The sequence below is a fragment of the Bos grunniens genome, chromosome 20 (assembly GCF_055505025.1).
Source record: "Bos grunniens cultivar Pamir isolate PY7600 chromosome 20, Bosgru_T2T1.0, whole genome shotgun sequence".
NCBI lineage: Eukaryota > Metazoa > Chordata > Mammalia > Artiodactyla > Bovidae > Bos > Bos grunniens.
Window position 1 is genome coordinate 51,609,320 of NC_141184.1, and position 19,201 is coordinate 51,628,520.

Below are 19,201 nucleotides of genomic sequence, written 5' to 3' on the forward strand. Positions count from 1 at the left end.
AGCCTTAAAAATCAGCCAGTTATTTTTTGAAATGAAGAAGACAGACATCAGCCTGGACTTACTCCACGACATCAGCCTCATCTCTGCCTGGTTGCTATGGACACACCCCTGTCAGGCCTGTGCCTGCTACTCTCCAGGCCTGTTTATGACAGGCTGAGAAGTTTCCTATTATGGTGCCTATGTCTGCAAGCACACTGCTTGCCAGCAATAAACGCCAGAGGCTGCCACCATGGGGATTACAGTGCAGCAGACCAGAGAGGCTGCCGGGAACCCAACAGCCTGGGTTCCCAGCTGCCTGGGTAAATCTGCACAGTATACTCCCCAACAGGCAAAAACCCAACAAGCACACCCTTTCTTCTCAGGCTGGCAGGGACAGAATTCAGATGTGCGTGCACGCTAAGTCACTTCAGTCGTGTCCGACTCTTTGTGACCCCGTGGACTGTAGCTCATCTGGCTTCTCTGTGCATGGGATTCTCCAGGCAAGGATACTGGAGTGGGTTGCCGTTTTCTCCTCCAGGGGATCTTCCCAACCTAGGGATTGAACCCACACCTCTCACGTCTCCTGCACTGGCAGGCAGGTTCTTTACCACTAGCACCATCTGGGAAGCCTAATATTCAAAGCCAGATATGTCATTTTTACTGGGAACAAACCTATAATAAGAATGGTATTGCTACAACAGATACAGAGAAGAGAGAATAGCTTAAGGCCATCACTATGACTTTATGGCTTTTACCCATAGAGTATTAATACAAACTTTTAATTTAAATGAGATGAGACTAAACTCACTATAAACTATGCAATAATTTTGGATGAGCATGATGGACTGAGATTTTTTATTGGGAAATGATCAGGACTCTCAATAACAGAAAAACTACTTTCCTACAAGGCATCAACTATCCTGTATAGACTCTAAGGCTGTAATCCAAAGTGGAGAATGGCATTTACATTAACCAATGCCACACATACACTACGAATTTATATGACCAACTACAAAATAATACATTGACACTCACTAGGTTTGGGCTTAAAGCCATACAGAACTCATCAGTACTCCTAGTGGCCGGGTAGAAAACTCATTGGTTATATACTTGAAGAGTTAACTGAAGCCATATGCTTATCAGAAACACGGCTTGTATTCCACTAACACATTCAAAGGAAAAGAAAAAATGTACCTCCCTCCTGCAATTTATGAAAACAAGCTGAGATAAAGACTGCGTACAAAACTGCAAATGACAGTGAACTACATAAGGAGGTGGACGAGTTTGGGTCTCGTTTCCCAACTGATATTAGGTAAGTCAGACAAACGATCACTTTCACCTCCTTTCTTTCTTTATTTTTTATATTTATTTGGCTGTGCTGGGTCTCAGCTGCAGCATGCAGGACCCAGTTCCCTGACCAGGAATCAAACCCGAGCCCCTTGTACCAGGAGAGGAGAATGCTAGACACTGGACCACCAGGGAAGGCCCCACTTCTGCCTCTTTTAGTTCTAACACATACGGCTTGAGTCTGAGATGAATAATACTAACTATGATCCTTTGAAATGCTGACCATGCTAAATACTACCAAAACCATCAAAACACTAAGTGGAAGGCAGAAACAGAGTATTTTTACATTTTATTTCTATTAATTCCACTCAAGTGATAATTAGAAAAATTATGATAAATTTCTTCAATTATCTGAGTAAGTGTTCAGTAACTCCCTTGCAAAGACTCTGACGACCAGTAAAACTGAAGCTAAATAAAGGAAGAATTTTTATCGTCTAAAGCTTTAGGGCTTAGATGAGTAAAAATAAACTTAGTCCTTGAGATTGACTAGTGAAGATTCCTACAGCACTGAGAACCAAAACCATTTAATGGTGCTTTTCAAGAATCACCACCAGAATACCATTCAGACAATTCACCCAATGTTTACTGAGCATCTGTCTAGCACAGTTTTGTGTCCCATGTAGTGGGGACTGGAAAATGAATAAGACTAACAACCTAATGTATCACGTGATGGAAAGAAAACAAAGAAGAATTATTGTACAGAGAGTTAACAGGACTACAAATAAAGTCCCACAGAAGATCAAAGGGAAAAGACATTATACCCAGTTAGGAGTCGCTGGGATGGGAGATAGGCTTCCTTGGTGGTTCAGATGGTAAAGAATCTTCCTGCAATACAGGAAACCCAGGCTCAACCCCTGGGTTGTGAGGATCCCCTGGAGAAGGGAATGGCAACCTACCCCAGTATTCTTGCCTAGAGAATCCCATGGACAGAGGAGTCTGACGGGCTACATACAGTCCATGGGGTTGCAAAGAGGTGGACAAAACTAAGCGACTAACACTTTTTTTTTTTTTCAGGATGGGAGATATGGGGAAAGATAGGACAGAAAGGACTTCATGCTGCTGTGAAGTCGCGTCAGTCGTGTCTGACTCTGTGCGACCCCATATACGGCAGCCCACCAGGCTCCCCCATCCCTGGGATTCTCCAGGCAAGAACACTGGAGTGGGATGCCATTTCCTTCTCCAATGCATGAAAGTGAAAAGTGAAAGTGAAGTCGCTCAGTCGTGTCCAACTCTTAGCGACCCCATGGACTGCAGCCCATCAGGCTCCTCCATCCATGGGATTTTCCAGGCAAGACTACTGGAGTAGGGTGCCATTGCCTTCTCTGGAAAGGACTTCATAGAGGAGATTAATATTCCAGATAGACCCTACAGGACAGTTTGTTTGATAACTCTTTTATTTCAGAAAAGTTCTTTTTTACAGAAAAACTATGAAGATAAGTACAGAGAGTTCCCATATGTCCCACACCCAGTTTCTCCAATTACTAATATCTTACTATAGGGCACATTTGTCCTAATTACTAAACCAATACTGATACATTTTTATTAATAAAAGTGCACACAGATTTCCATAGCTTTCACTGAATATTCCTTTCTGTTCCAGGATTCCATCCAGGACACATTACATTTAATCATCATGTCTCCTTCGGCTCCTTTTGGCTGTGACAGTTTCTCAGATTTTCCTTGTTTTTGATGACTTTCACATAGTCTCAAGGAGTTACTGGTCAGGTATTTTGTAGACTGTCCCTCAACTAAGAACTAGCTGATGTTCTTCTCATGTTTAGAGTGGGGTTATATGATTTTTTGTAGGAAACACCAATGTTAGTACCATTTTCATCAGATCATATCAAGGGCATCAACTATAACTTGACTTATCAGAACTGCTGTCTGCTTTGATCACTGGGTGAGGAAGTGTGTATTTGTCAAGTTTTTCTACAGTAGAGGTGCTGTTCCCTTTTTCCACATTGTGCTTTTCTGGAAGTAGGTCAGTATGCCCAGCCCACAGTTAAGCCCACAGTGAGGAGTTATGCTTTTTATCCTTGAGAGCAGAGTATCTACATAAATTATTTGGATGGTGGATTTGTCTCTTCTCCCTCATTTAATTACTTATTCAATAAATTGTATCAGTATGAACTCATAGATATTTGTTTTATACCCTGGGTTATCATCCCAGTTTCTCAATCAAGTAATTCCAGCTGGGAACTGGGAGCTTTTTCAGTTTGCTCTTGTGTCCCTTTGTCGTGCTCCCATCAACACTTCTTTGAGTACCTCCTTATTTTCTGGCACTACACATGCGCCAGCTTGACTTCCTGTGCCAGTTCTAGAATCAGCTACTTCTCCGCAGAGTCCTGCTACCTTCTGCTGGAGAAGGGTATTAGAAACCAAGATGAAGCTGCTAGATGTGTTCAGTGCCCCTGGTGTGCCACTGCTTTAGGCTTTCTCAGCTGACAGAGCAAGGAAATGTTTGCATACACTAGATGGTTAAGTTGCTAAGACCCTAGAAAGCTATGTCCTGAATATATTATTCTTAACATCAAATATTAAAATAAGAGATTCTGTGACTGGGTTACTTTCAGTCTCATTCAGAGGAATGACAGGGTGCATCAATTTACGAAAAAAAAAATCACTGGACTATTGTCCACTGTTGTAGGTATTTCTGCTAGAAAACAGCTTAGAGTTTTAGGTATTCTGAGATAAAACCTCAGGCCATTTGGATGGGCTATACTATAAAATTACACAAAGAAACAGAAGGTAAACTCCACTGAAAAGTAATTGATAGAAGAGCAAATGAAACATTCCAATAGTCCTATGTGGTTCACAACATCATTAGGCTACCATTCTCTCTCAAAAGCTCACTGGAAGCTTAAGTATCGGGATCACAAACAAACACCTTCTCTAACCCTTACCCCACGAAAGAAGAAAAGATAGATGATATTCCTTTATAGAAGGATATAAAGGACTCAACATTACTAAGCACCCACTATGTTCCTGACTCTTGTCTAGATAACTCTCATCTTTCGATTCATGGAATCATCACAGCAACTATTTAACATATGAGGAAACTGAATCATAAAGGTAAATTGTCCCATTTAAATTTAGTAAAAGACAGAGACTGAATCTAACCATGGCAATCTGACTATGGGAGAGTGCTCTAAATCCAGAGACCATTCTGTCTGAAATCTGGCATTTTCTCCTCTAGTGGGGAGATCTCATTAATGACAGAGAAGAAAAACCAAGGTTGTTTAAAACAGACATATCTTTCTAAGCAAAAATGACTCCCCAAATGGTTCTTACTGCCAATTTAGACTAGTATAACCAAAAGTATGCCTGTTGTCTGTAATGCAGTGTGGATGAAACTTTCTCATTTTGTTACAAATTAATTTCAATGTACATTAAAAACAATTATAACTAGAACATCAAATCCATGATTTTATGTAATTCTTTGCTTAAGATGAGGCACTCTTGTGGACACTTACCTTTTAAAAATAAATGCTTTAAATAAAAATATTTAACATACATAACATACATACCTAACATAACATAGTTATGAATGTACACAGCAAGTCTGAGAACACTAACTCCAAATCTACTACAGAACGAAAGTCACATTTTTCTTTTAAGAAATATTATGTTCTTATATTAGGAGTATTTGACATATAGCTTTTCTTAATCTCTCCTTTCCAATACAGTTGAGGGATAGAATAAATTACATGTAATTTATTGAGCACCCAATATACAGTATTCACCAAACTGAATTTTCTATATATCTGATGGTCTTAACACTCTTTCAATTTTATTTTCCCCTTTTATTATATCCATTTAGAAATGAAGAAATTGAAATTCAGAGAAGCGAGGCATGTTGCTCAAAATACTAGGTAGAATGCAGCAGAGCTGGAATCTGAAACCAAGCCTGCCTGACAAAAAACATCTACGTCCTTTCTACTCTACAAAGTTGCCATAAGCACTGGTGTATAACTCAGGAGAAGTGTAAATGCCATTCATCCTCATCACACATAAAGTAGAGCAAAATAAGAACAAAAATCCCAGGACATTAATAATAACAACAACAACAAAATACTTCACTAAAGATGAAGTATTTTCCTAAGTGTAAAGGATAATAAAGTTAACACCATTGCAGGTGGTAATCTAATTTAACTAATTTCACAATGAACAAAGCAGAAATGTTTGTTTTAAGCAAATACGAAGGCTCACTACTCATCTCAATCCTTGTTAGAGTAAACAAAAGAAAATGCTTTCTTAAAATGTCTTTTAAAACTAATGTGAGTATCAAAATGCAGGCAAGGCTACCCCTCTCTCTACTTCCCAGAAAGATCTCAGACTAATAGTGTCAATTCGACTATCACCACTAGTCAGGCACAGTATTACAACCCGGTAGAGAAAGCTATGCTGTCACAAAATAAAGCCGAGCTATCTGCAGTTTTAAAGTATTGATCTCTTTCTGGAAAAAGAGAAAATCATATTTTATATAATATTGTATGGATTTAGTGGAAATCATTATTGGTGTTTCATATCTGCCATAATTATGTGTATCTTAAGGAATAGCTACAGTCTATGATTATCACATAGTCACAGAGACAGCTATTCCTGTCAATATCACCAGAATCTTTTAAAATTGAGTAAAAACATTATTATCCTTGCTATTTAGGGGCAAATGTGCTTAATCTGGACTTCCCAGGTGGCACAAGAGATGTGGGTTTGATTCCTGCAACCCACTCCAGAATTCTTGCCTGGGAAATCCCACGGACAGGGGAAGCTGGCGGGCATGGGATTGCAAAGAGCTGGACACAACTGAGCATGCAACCTTCTTCAACATGCTTAAACTATTCACATTCATATATTGGGAAAAGTACTATTTTATTTTGGCCAAGCCTTACATTTTGAAATTAAAAAAAAAAAGAAAAAGGACATGGTTCATAACACTCTGAGACAGAAGTTACCACTATCCTATAATTAAATTAAAAGTTTAATGACCGAAAGCAATTCTCAAGGAACAACTACTTTATTGAGTCACAAAATTAAAAGTTTTTGATAATTAACTATTTTAAGGATATTAAGCTTACTGCCATTAAATACCAATATAGGAGCCAAGTTGATGACAAAAGAGATAAATTAAGATTTACAGTAATCCTTACTGCTTTAAAGTTAAAGTTAAGGGGTTAAAATTAAGGGCTTTACTATTTAATTAAACATAAAAATATCTGGTAAAAAGCACTTCCCTTCTTTCTATTACTTAAAAGCAAATAAAGTATTTTTTTAAACAGTGATCATAAAACAACCACTTCCAATTCTTCATGTTAACTTTAAGGCTCTATATGTAAACTACATAAATCTTGGCCAAATCTACTTTTATAAAGTAGATGGAAAAGCAGTGAGCAAACTTAAAGCATCAGTAAGTTGAGTATCTTTATTTATGAATGATATTTTCTTTTCTAAAAATTTAGAGTTTTCCTTTAAGTATGTTGATTAACTCTTAACTCTTACATGACTATGTCAATAAGTTTTTAATATTTTAAAGAAAATTACTGTTATTTGCTCTTTGCTCTTCACAAAATTAAAATGCCTTTTCCAACTTTTTGCTTTCTTCTCAACAAAATTAAACATTTATATCTTTCCTGAGCCATCTTATACTCAGGTAATGCTGAAAAATCTTAAGATTTAGCCATTTCTTGTGAACATTCTATAGTATTCATTCCAGCATCACTTTTGCCAGAAGAAAATACATCAGCAATCACAGAAAGCTATAGTATATGTTACATATGCATTGACTATTAAAAATCAGCAGGGGGAGTAGACAGCAAAAATACTAGGAAAAAGCATCCCAGAAAAGCAATTTAATTTGTAGGCAACAGAAACATGATAGAGATCTTTGTTAAAACCAGACAAAATAAATTCCATAAAGAAGTCATATCCACATTTGCAAAGCTGGCCTACATATGCCTGAAACGAACAACAACAAAAATCCTTAAGTCTTTTAGAAGGACACCTGACTCGTAACTTCAAAACTGACTTTCAGTTTTAAGCATTGTGTGTGTGTGTGTGTGTGTGTCTCTGTGTGTTTCTTTCTGACTCTTTGCGACCCCATGGATTATAATCTGCCAGGCTCCTCTGTTTATGGAATTTTCCAGGCACAAATACTGGAGTGGGTTGCCATTTCTTATTCCAGGGGATGTTCCCCACCCAGGGATGGAGTCCACATCTCCTGCATTTAGCAGGTGGATTCTTTACCACTGAGCCACCAGGGAAGCCCCTTGAAGTATACGGGCTTCAAGCAAGTAGGTTCCAGTAACGCCAAGCCTCAGAACTGCCCCAAATTTAGAGAAGAGGACCAATTCATTTTTATAGTGATATATTTGGTGGTGTCGGGGCGGGGGGTGTTTAAGATGATTTTATTTTCCCCTTCAAATATCACCACACTTACATTGAAGGTCTGGTGAAATGTGCATTGTTAGGTCACAAGAGGATACAGTTCCGAAGCGTAACTTTTGATGCTTAGATTCCTGGCCTACCCTCCTCACAGCCTCAATTTACTTTCCATGAGAAAAAGATAACCAAAAATACTGTGAAACTATTTGGCCTTTGTTAAAAAGTCTTAAAAGTTACTTTAGCTTTGCAAAATATTTACAAAGGATGGAAATATACCTACCAATCCCACATCATGTTTAATATTTTCTAAAAATTAATAAGTGCTGTATTTTCATTTTTCAAATAAAATAGGAAAAATATTTAGCTCTTCTGTTTCCAATTCTGTAGCTGAAATTTAAGAAAAGATTAAGCTTTTAATTAGAACTTCAAAATGTTTATGCCTATATTATGCTAAAGAAAGTATAAACACTTTTTTTGTAATATAGAAATGTGTGCTATAGACAGAACTGGATTATAAAAATTAAGAACTGGATTATAAAAACTGTGAAACTTAAAATACCAAGCACAGATTACAACTGAATGGTTAAAAAAAAATTTAGCCAAGTACGCAATGAATCAAGTTGAACCTAAACCTTCAATAATACTGATAACAACAGGTACAGTACATGTCAGACATTATTAGCTAGCTATTTTATACATATTTTTTCGAACTCTGAACTTTCAAAACAAGTATCATTGTGCTCATCTTATGCTAAGGAAACCAGCTAAAAATGTTTGTCATTTCTCTAATGTAACTCAGGTTGTAAGGAATAAAACTGTGATTCAACTTCCAGATTTGTCTGCCACCAAAGCTTTGAGACATCACCAAAACCTCTCTTAACTCAAGGAAATCTGTACAAATCTCAGGCAGATTAATGTGCTTATGAGAGTAAACGCTGTCAATTTAACCACTCAAATTAAATGCCATCTGGAGTATCTCACCCCTATTTGGTACAAGTATCCTACACATATTACAGCCAACTTTGGCATTGGCCAAGAACTCCATAATTTTCCTGTCTCAACACTATCGATAAGCATTACACACATTACAATCCCAATCCGGAAATACATCTAGTTGCTTCTGAAGCATCCCTTAAAAACTGCTAATAGTTCAGATTCCTTCTGTTCAGATTTTTTTAAATAAGAATCCATTAACCCAATTTGTTAAATGAGTCTGATGAATCAATTTCCTCCTTCCTCACACCCAAATCCACTTTCATAGTAAATATTTTCTCCAAATAATCACTTAAAAATCGTGATTTCTTACTAGTATTTTAAGTAAGTAAGATACACTAGTATCTTACTAGTGTGTTATTTTAATCAATTAGGGCACTTTTTTTAAAGCTTCAAAAAGAGAAGAAAACAAAGAAAAATATTATGACTTTTCAAAGACAACACTGGTTGGTTCAAATAAGTACATGTAGAAAGAAAGGATGATAATAAGACTAGTAACCGAAAGCAATGTTTCAGACTTATTCATTCACACTCAAGAGATACTCGACAACCTAGTGGACGTGTGATGCAAGTTGTCACATTTCCAGTTCAGACTTAGACTTGGTATCACTCCTGGGGACCTTTAGATCAGCTGCTCCAACTCAGTTTACAGCTCATGTGGATGTGACTTATTCGTGCCCTTGTTACCAGGCTGAAGGATAACTTTACAACCTTTACCAAGAGCTTTTTCTTTCTATGCTAATCCGTTTTCATCTATAAAAAGTCACAGGAGCTTAGCACTTATTTAGAAATGAATGAGTTAGGGAAAAAAAAAAAAAGATGAATGGCTTAGACATGAAAAGTTTAATCAACAGCTTCAGCTGAGTTGAATTTTTTTAATGTTAAAAATAAGGATCATGTCAACACAAGACTTAAACACAGCTAGCATGACTGCATTTTGAAATAAGCTCACCTCCTACATTAAATCTGTAAATTAACTCAAAGTCTACTTGAGGGGCCTTCACAATAAAAAAAAAGAGAAAAGAAAAAAATCCTTGCCTTACTTGGTGCCTTTAAAAGAAAAAAAAAATCATTTTGACCTCAAATTTTACTTTTTCATTTTAAAGTACAGATAAATTAATTACTTGTCAACTGAAGTCACTTACATGATTAGATTTCATATTCATTTTTAAATTCAAACAGAGGTCTCATCATTAAGAGTACAGATTTGGGGGGAAAGTAATTACAGCTGCTGAGGTTCATTGTGCTGAAAAAGCACAGTCAAATCATCTTGAAAATATAAGCAAAGGCTTGAGCATCTTTTGGTGTCTTCTGGCTTCTCCTTTCACTATACAGAATTAACCAGGCAAGAGAATAAGAACTCAGGCCCATTACACAATGGTCCCATTCAGCCTTCAGGACACGAGATCCTTAGCATATGTCAACTGCCATTATGAACCAAATTATGAAAGAACAACCTATATATTATAAAATGAATCAATGAACTAAGAATTTATTAGCTAGATGAGAACAATGGCCCCTGATGCCAAGGCAGAGAGTAAGAGTAATAACCTGTCATTTTGATGAGGAATCACACCAAATTTAGAAATGAGGCTTAAATGACCAAAAAAAAAAAAAGATACAGATTTGATCATTGGTGTGCTTATGGGTAGGTCAGTGTGCTTACGGGTAAGTTAGTGCCTATAGATGGTGACTGGGGAGTGCTTTTTATTTTGTTTATCTGAAGCTAAACTTTCAGTTAAAAATCCTGCTGTCTATGTAAGCGCTGTCAAGAGATAAGACAATCAAGCAGGTGATACGCTATAGTTTTTTAAACTGCATGAGAGAAAAACAGGTGGGATGAAAACTATAGTCAACTAAAAAAAAAAAAAAAGCATAGCTCTTTGAAAAATATGTGCATGTAGATAAGCAGTAAAATGGCATAACTTTCCTGACCTTGCAAATAGGTGGGCCAAAACATTTAAATATTTTTAAGGGGCAACTGTTATTAATTGCCACATGAAGTTATTAGTCCTTACTGGCTAAATCCTTTAGGCATCTGCATCCAACAGGCCCATGCCTCCCAGCCCCTGAGCCAAACAATCATTAAAAACATAGATAATCCCAATTATTTCCTTACATAACTAAAGATTTTTAAAAAATAATAATAGGAACTCCAAAAAAAAATACACCAAAATGGACAACACTGTACCTTGATTTAAGGCTGTAGCAGGTGGAAGGTTGCTTCTCAGCCCCCTGAACTCCACCATCCACCAAGACCAGCACCTTGACACATATGGCACAAATGCCCCCATTGAATCATCTCTGTAAATAACTTCAGAAAACTGGACTCTCCCTCCAAGATCTACAGTAACAATGACAGTGACCATAACCTTAACTTTGACGTCCCCTGTGGACACATACGGCCAAGCGAAACTACAAAGGCTCAGTTCTTACAGGGTACCCTGACCCTGACACTTAGATAAATGTGGGTTAAGGTTCCAAGTTCACTGAACTCTTCTGAGTGTGAGTGCGGTAGGTGGTGACATTCAAGGTATTGCACTGACCTCCAGCAACTCTTACTTCCCACTGAGAATCCGAAGAATACCCTAAAACATGGATTGCCAGTAGACAGGATTTCGTTTCTGCTGCAAGGGCAAAGTGCCACCTAGAAGTACCCCTCCAAACACACACACACACACACACACACACACACACACACAGACGTGAGCGCTGTGTCTTGCGGGTATTGCAATCAAAACTATATCAAAGTTGCTTTTGTAAAATGTTTAATTTCTCCAGAGTGAATGGATGAGAGAAGGAGGGCACAGACAGCACCAGAAATCTTCTTCCAAAGGAGCCAAAATGCAGTGTGTGTGTGACAAACCTCTGTATATTTCCCGGGGCCACGGGGACTGGTGGCTTCACCAGCGTGGGAATCAGCAGCCTAGGGGACTCGGTGAGAACCGAGCCGGGGCTTACCTTATTGGAGGCCATCTCACTGACGGAGTGCCTGGTCTGTAGGGTCTCTAGCTGGTCCAGACACCAGTCCAGCTCCTCCAGGGTCTCGCTGGCCAGTTTCTGGTAGGCCTCCTCTGCGAAGAGATAGGGAAAGGGGGACTCAGTTCTCAAGCGCTTCACGGGGCCGCCGGCGAGTTCAAAGGGAGCCATCCTGCCGTACCCCGCCATGCTCGGATGCCCGGTGCCCGCACATGAGGGCTGCTTCTTCATATTGCCGAGCCGGGCACCGCGAGGGGGGCCGGGGCTCTGCTAGCGGGGCGGCGGGCCTCGGGTACGCACGCCCTCTCCAGCTTGGCGTCTCCGTTCGGCGTCCTGGGAGGGCGCGCCAAGTGCGCCAAGCCAACTTTTACATGGACCAGAACCCCCACGACGCGACTTTGAAAAAGTCCTGGTGCCGGAGGATGGCGAAGGGGGGTGGCGCGCGCGCCCAGGAGCCCGCCCAGCGGAGGGAGCGTCTGGTCCCCGGCACGATCTGCGCGGCGACCGGCCCCGAGCCGCGGCCCCGCGCCCGCCCCTCCTGCCGAGCCTTCTCTCAAAGCGAATGAATCAGCCGCGGCCGGCTGCGCGGCCACCACGTTTCCTGTTTTCTTTCTCAACTCCTCCGGCGGCGGGCGCAGCGCGGCTCCATCGCCGCAGCTTTCCGGGAACACTCCCCCTCGCGCCCCCCACGGCCCGCGGCGCAGCCCGGCCCCTCCTCGACTCCACGCCTAGATCGCCCGGGGCCACGGCCCGCCCGGGCCCCTTGTCGCCCCGCCGCTTCGCCGCCGCATCACCCCGCGCGGTCCCGCGCTGCTCGCTCCGAGGAGCGGGCGTGAGCGTGTGTTTCCGTGGGGCTGCCGGGGACCCGTGCGACGGGAGTGGCGGAAAACCCCGCGTGGAGAACCCGCCACCAGCTCGCCCGCCGCCTAGGGTCGCGCCCGCGCGCGCGCGGCCGCGCACCTGGCCCGCGGGGACCCCGCACGCCCAGCGGAGCTCAGCCCGTCCGGGTCGCCCCTAACCTCCGCGTCTCCACCATCCTGCAAGTTTTCCCCGGAGAACCCGACGGGTCGCACAAGCTGGGTTATTTAGGACGCGCGCAATCAGTTTCCGTGGGTTTGGATTTTAGGGTTTCTGAGAGTTTAGGATTTACCTACTTGAAGAGGACAGGGTGGTTGTGGGAATTAGAAGTATTTGTATTTAGACCAGGCTGAGTTCCCAACCCAGCCCTTACGTCTAAATTTTGGGGTGGACATAAAAACATACAATGTTATGAGCCAGCACTCCTTAGAATTCACAGATCTGACAATATGCTGTATTTTCACATTCAGAATTGTCTGAGTTATCTTCAACGGCAGTGTGAATGCACCACGCCTTATGGGCAATTTACAATGTATGCTTACGGGCATAGGCAATTTATGCCTATGTTGCTTTCTTCGTCAAACGAACTGCAAATCAGGGATGAGGGTGGTATTGCGATGCCAAGGGGAAGAGTCTGAAAGAGTGTTTCTACCTACCATGCACAGAATAAAGTACAAACTTGAGAAAAGACTACATTCAAAGACATCGTATGGAAGCAGGTTCTATTTTCAAAAACTGACCCTGGGGGAGCTCTACCGTAAGAGATCAATTGCAGAGAACTTCACTCTATTAGCTTGCAGATAAGCAAACCTTTCAGAGCAGGAAAACGTTCAGACTCCCAGGAAGAGTCCATCTTATGAAACTTCTGTTATTGTCAGTTAGAAAGCATAATCTGAAAAGCTTACATGCAGTTGATGTAATCATTTTTCTTGGTCTTCAGATCTACAGGTATTGGAGGAGAAGAAATTCTGCCCTTGAAGTTTGGACTCCATTTGCCTTGAAATTTGGTCAGTGGCACAACAAAAAATGTCATGGACTGAATCTCAGGCTCCTGGGATTTTCCAGATAGGTTTTTAGATAAAATTTTTAAAAGTTAAAATAACTTTCAAAGTATTTGTTACATGGGCCATGTGGCTAATTGTTATCAAGGATTCTTGAACTGTTGGCTATTCACTTTGAGAACTCTAGGTTAAAAACTGCCTCTTTATTCCACTTAAAAAAATTTTTTTTTCTGCACCAATCTCTGTAAATATTTCTTTAGGTGAACCAACACCTACCTAACCTTGCCAGGTGAATTAAAGTGTAAGATTGGAGCTTTTCCCCCAACAAAAGGAAAAACCTTAAAGACAATCTTAAATCACAAGCATAAAGTATTTTATCTGTACAGCCTTTCCTTGATTAAGTATATAAAAATATAACATGTTTGTTATAAAGTCTGAAACATTACACAAAGATGGAATGCAGAAAGTTCCTTGTAATCCCATACCCTAAAGATCACAAGCAATCATTAAACCTATGACCATAACACATTTTCATTTTACTTAATATCTTCCATATGTAACTATAGCATAACCTAGTTCTGATGGTAGTACATGCACTATGTGGTTTTATTTTGGATTTTTCTTTCCTCTAAGGTATAAAATACGGATGTAGGAATTTTAAGAGGAAATTAACTTATTTCAGTTGATTTGGGCCATCCACAGTTAGCACATCCAGTGCGTTAAAGATGCATAACCATTGTGTCTAGGATTTGTTCACAGCCATCTTTCCAGTCACTGATTATATCCGGAAGCCAGGAATCCCCTCTGCCCACCTCAAAGACCTTTGTGTTGTGTTTCTCTCCCCTGCTTTCCAACTTTTCCAAAGTCTGAGCCCCAGGGGACCTCCCCATCTCCCTTTCCATCATCACCAACTTCTCAGAATATAGGCCTTTGACCTAGCGGGATGTGGTTCCATGTGTTACACTTTAGTGTTCAATTTTTAATCCTAAGAGTAGAAAAGTAATTCACCAAAGTTTCCATGCGTCAAGACATTATGCACTCAAATACCAGACTTACTCTTAAGAAGGCAGTACAGTGACAAGAGGGACAGCTTGTTTCAGAAGATCTAGTTTATGTCCCAATCATAGATTAGCCCCTCTGACAATCTGCATTTGAGCACAATAAAAATGTGGTCTGTGTACGTATTTTCAGTTCTAACTACCTTTGCATGAACTGTATAAATCTGGAGAATGAAATAAGAAAAAAAAATGACCAGAGCACATCTATATACCAATTAAGAAAATAATGACTAACAACAAAAAAACAGTTTGTTCTATAAAATTGTTGCTCAAATAAAAAATTACTGTTAAAACAAGAAGAATTACTGTTGATATTAGCATAGAGCTGAGAATACTACTTTTCCCAAATTCCTAGGTTTATAGGCAATATGGCTAGCCAGAGTTGCTCAGGATCAGTGTTAAAGCTGAACTTTTAGGAATTTTAACCCCAAGTGTTGTAAGACATTGAGTAACTGACCTTCTCATCCCCACTAAAAAAGCCTCAATGTGGAGTTTCCTGCTATCCTCCAGGAAACTGAGTCACCAACCAACACACCTAAACGTCACCAATAGCTCTCAGGATGAAAACAGTGTGAGCTAGTTTAATGTGGGGTTTTACCAAGAACACACACTGCATTCATTAATAAAATACTTCTCTCCCCAGAGAGTAGCCATCACCGTGGCACTACTTGAAAATATATGAAAACTCTTATTTCCCTGTCTAAAGTCTAAGTGAAGGACCTACAGGGAGAAACTGCCTAAGCAACAACTCTTGGCCAGATTCCACAAAAGCCAGGCGAGGGCTCTGGAACAGCAACTGAGAAATAACTTGAGCCTTTGGAAGTCCCCTCCTACGGCAGCATCGGTTTCCTTCAAGGCCCCCTTGAACTATGTGACACCCGTGTTTCTGTTCAGGATCTTCTGTGAACAAACAGTCCTCAATTCTTGCAGGCCAGCACTTGGCTTCCGTCACTGTGATGCGATCAAGGGTTCCCCTGACACACAGCCTGAACCAGTGCCAGGAGCTCCAGGAGAAGATGCTGAAGCAGCAGCTTCCTTTTGAAAAGGATTAAAAAAAAAGTAATTGCCTCAGAGCCACAGCGGTGAGCTGGAGGTTGAGGTCGTTTTCCTGTGACATGTTCAGTCACTTACTTTTACCCACAAGTCACAGGGATATTGACCATTGAGGTAAAAGGATCCATTCTACGTACTGTGTGACTCTGCGGGTGTCAGTTTCTCTGCCAACTCTTGACTGATTAAAGGTCTGCATAAATTTGTCATAACTCCTAGATAGGCTTATTGGTGTAAATGAAGAGAACAAGTCAAAAAAAAAAAAAAATCCGTTACTTTGGACACCATTTGCTTACCCTTAATTAAAAAAATATAAACTGTAACAGCTGATTCGTATTTTTCTTAAAGATAAAAAAAAGCCCTTCACTAAACAGCTCTGAAGAACAAATATTAATAATTAAATACATAACATTTTAAGCAATTCCAGCTTCCCCTTTCTTAATTCCGACCCAAATTCCCTCTTTGTTCCTAAGGATGGAGTTGATAGTGTCTAAAGTAGGTAGAACTAGAGAAATATGACTTCCATTTTACCATGTATTACTCCAAGCAAGTCACTCCCTGAATTTGATACAGTAAAAGATTGGCTCAGTTTAGCTCTAACTTTTGCTGATTTCTTTTTTCTGTCTATACATTTTATCTGATGGTAAATACATGAAGGAGTTGGATTCACTTTCAATGTGTACATGTTACAGGTTTAAGCAAAGCTTGCCAGTGGCAAGCTGTTCTCATTTCCAAGTGTATTTCTGGCATCAAATTCTTGCTTTGAAATCTTATGAAAAATATAAAATTTCACTTAGTACTTCCAAAAAACCTCTAAGGAAAAGGTATACATAATTTTGTGAGTTTTTTCTCCTATCTTCCCACTATCTATGATTTTTTTCCCTTGGTCTACCTAAGGCTCTAGTAGAATTTTTTTTAATGAAATAAATATAAGATTGGGTTTTGTTGACTTCTAGTACAGTGGTGCTAATGGTCAAGAATCCACCTGCCAATGCAGGAGACCAAGAGATGTGGGTTCGATCCCTGGGTCAGGAAGATCCCCTGGAGTAGGAAATGGCAACCCTCTCTATTGGAAAATTCCATGGACCAAAGAACCTAGCAGGCTCCAGTCCGTGGGGCTGCGAAGAGTCGGACATGACTGAGTACCATCACTGTACCATCAGTAATTCAACGAACATTTATTTTGCACCAAATATGTGTCACTATTAGAGTCTGCAAAAGTGAGATGAATAAAAGAATGTGCCCCTTATCCCAGGAAAGCTTAAAGTCCAGGAGTAGAGATGGTTTTGGCATACTATATTGTAGAAAGCATTTTGAAAGAGGGAAGCATGTAGGCGATGGGAGAATAACAGAAGGTAATTTAAATCAGAGTGGAGTGGGAGAAGGCTGAGTACTAAAGAATGAAACAGGAGGTAAGTGAAGGGGGTGGGAAGAATTTTTAAGGGAAAACATTATGGGCCTGAGTTCAAAAGATGTGTGTATATGTGTATATGTAGTGAAAGGAATTCCCATAAGTAGGGCCTTGCAGAAATCCACAGACACTGGTCGTGGAAGTCTTGTCAGGCATGTGTAGGTAGGAGCTTTGGATGGAATTTTCAGAAAGAGGAGCCACTGAGTGATTCAGAGTACTGTGTGATAGGTGATCTGATTTTATTGAGATGGAAAATTCTAGGACTCTGCAATAAATGGGATTCAGGGAGGCTAGGCTGAAATCAGTCAGACCATGATCGTCAGCCATGTTACCAGTAGAAATAAAATTAATAACTCAGAGACTATTTGCTTCTCTGATGGTTGTTCTTATCTAAGACAATCTCAGTATTAAAATTTGACATAAGCATGTGCTCTCATGATGTGTCGGGCATGAATAGAAGAATTGCCTAATGGGACTTGTGAGGGAGTAGACTTTCTGCTCTTAAAAATTAGTCTTCTGGAATCGTCATCATATTGTATTCATCATAACTGTATCCAGAATTTCTTTCAAGGAGAGGGCAAAATAATGTTTGACAAGGTCGCAGAAAATAGTATAGAAGATGAGACTTTAAGGTGCACTGGTTTGGGTGGAACTAATCTGTGGTCTCTTCCACAGATAAATTTCCTGTGTTCTCTTCCACATAGGAAAGGCGGAGAATATGCTCCCTTGGGAGTGAGTGAGTGTGAGTGTGTGTGTGTGTGTGTGTGTGTGTGTAACAGAAAGGAGTCAGCTTGGTCTACAGGATAATTTCACACTATAAATCTTCCACTCCCCTGAAACTTTAATAAAGTTACTGAAGGTACAAAATGCTGAGATAAAGAGTCTTCTTGTTTTGTTTTGTTTAATCTGAGCCTAGAGGCCAGATTTGCTCAAACTGAAATGTCAGCCTGAGCTGACACCAGAGAGGAGAGACAGAGAAAGAAGAGGAAGCTTTTGAAATTCTGTGTAAGAGCAGGAAGAAATTTTGTCCAAGAAACTAGAGTTCGAACCAAGTTTAATCAGAATGTGGATTAGGGACTTTATGTGCCACGTGTACCTCTGTAAGTAATATCACTCCTTGATGGACACTGAAAAGCAGGAGGTGGTTCTCATCTCCATTCCACTACACACAAGCCATAATCCCCGGCATATCACCTAATCTTTCTTGGACCTTAATTTCCTCACCTGAAAATTGGGGATAATAACAAGAACCTTGTAGATTATTTTAGTTTAAGTGAGAGACCGTGAGTTAAATAACCTTGTGTTGCTGACCTACTAGATTCTTGCCAGGCACTACACTGAATGACGGAGATGCAGCAATGAACAAGGTAGTTCACAGTTCCCATGTCCTCTCAATGAGTTTACGTGGTACTAAAAAGCAGAGACATTACTTTGTCCGTCTAGTCAAGGCTATGGTTTTTCCAGTGGTCATGTATGGATGTGAGAGTTGGACTGTGAAGAAAGCTGAGCACTGAAGAATTGATGCTTTTGAACTGCAGTGTTGGAGAAGACTCTTGCGACTTCCTTGGACTGCAAGGAGATCCAACCAGTCCATTCTAAAGGAGATCAGTCCTGGGTGTTCATTGGAAGGACTGATGCTGAGGCTGAAACTCCAATACTTTGGCCACCTCACGCGAAGAGTTGACTCATTGGAAAAGACCCTGATGCTGGGAGGAATTGGAGGCAGGAGGAGAAGGGGACGACGAGGATGAGATGGCTGGATGGCATCACCGACTCGATGCACATGAGTTTGAGTGAACTCCGGGAGTTGGTGATGGACAGGGAGGCCTGGTGTGCTGCGGTTCATGGGGTCACAAAGAGTTGGACATGACTGAGTGCTGAACTGAACTGAATTATAGTAATTTTCTTTTCATTTGAATAAACATATATTGAATACCTGCTATGTGCCAGGTGCTGAGTACACCAAATGGAAAGAAGTAACTTTGGGTTTCAAGAAGCTCATAGTCCAAAGGCAAAGGCAATGATCTAAGTTTCCACCAAACCAGGCAGTATGTACAGATGCAGTGTCAGCACATGGCACAGAAGGCATCAGGGAAGGTGCCACCTACCACTGCCTAGGAAAGTTCTGGGAGAGTTTTCTGAAA

General features: G+C 40.5%; 1 protein-coding gene across 17 annotated transcripts in view; it reads right to left on the reverse strand.

Moving 5' to 3' along the window:
• Nucleotides 1-19,201, reverse strand: part of PDE4D (phosphodiesterase 4D) — a 1,650,639-nt gene that overhangs the window by 45,576 nt on the left and 1,585,862 nt on the right. For 16 of the 17 annotated variants that reach the window (XM_086361838.1, XM_086361841.1, XM_086361840.1 and 13 more), the window contains one exon: nt 11,662-11,774. In XM_086361838.1, coding sequence (XP_086217964.1) covers nt 11,662-11,774 — 113 coding nt within the window. Of the gene's footprint in view, nt 1-11,661; nt 11,775-11,860; nt 12,294-19,201 lie in introns of those variants that run through there. The other variant, XM_086361851.1, reaches the window with a different exon arrangement.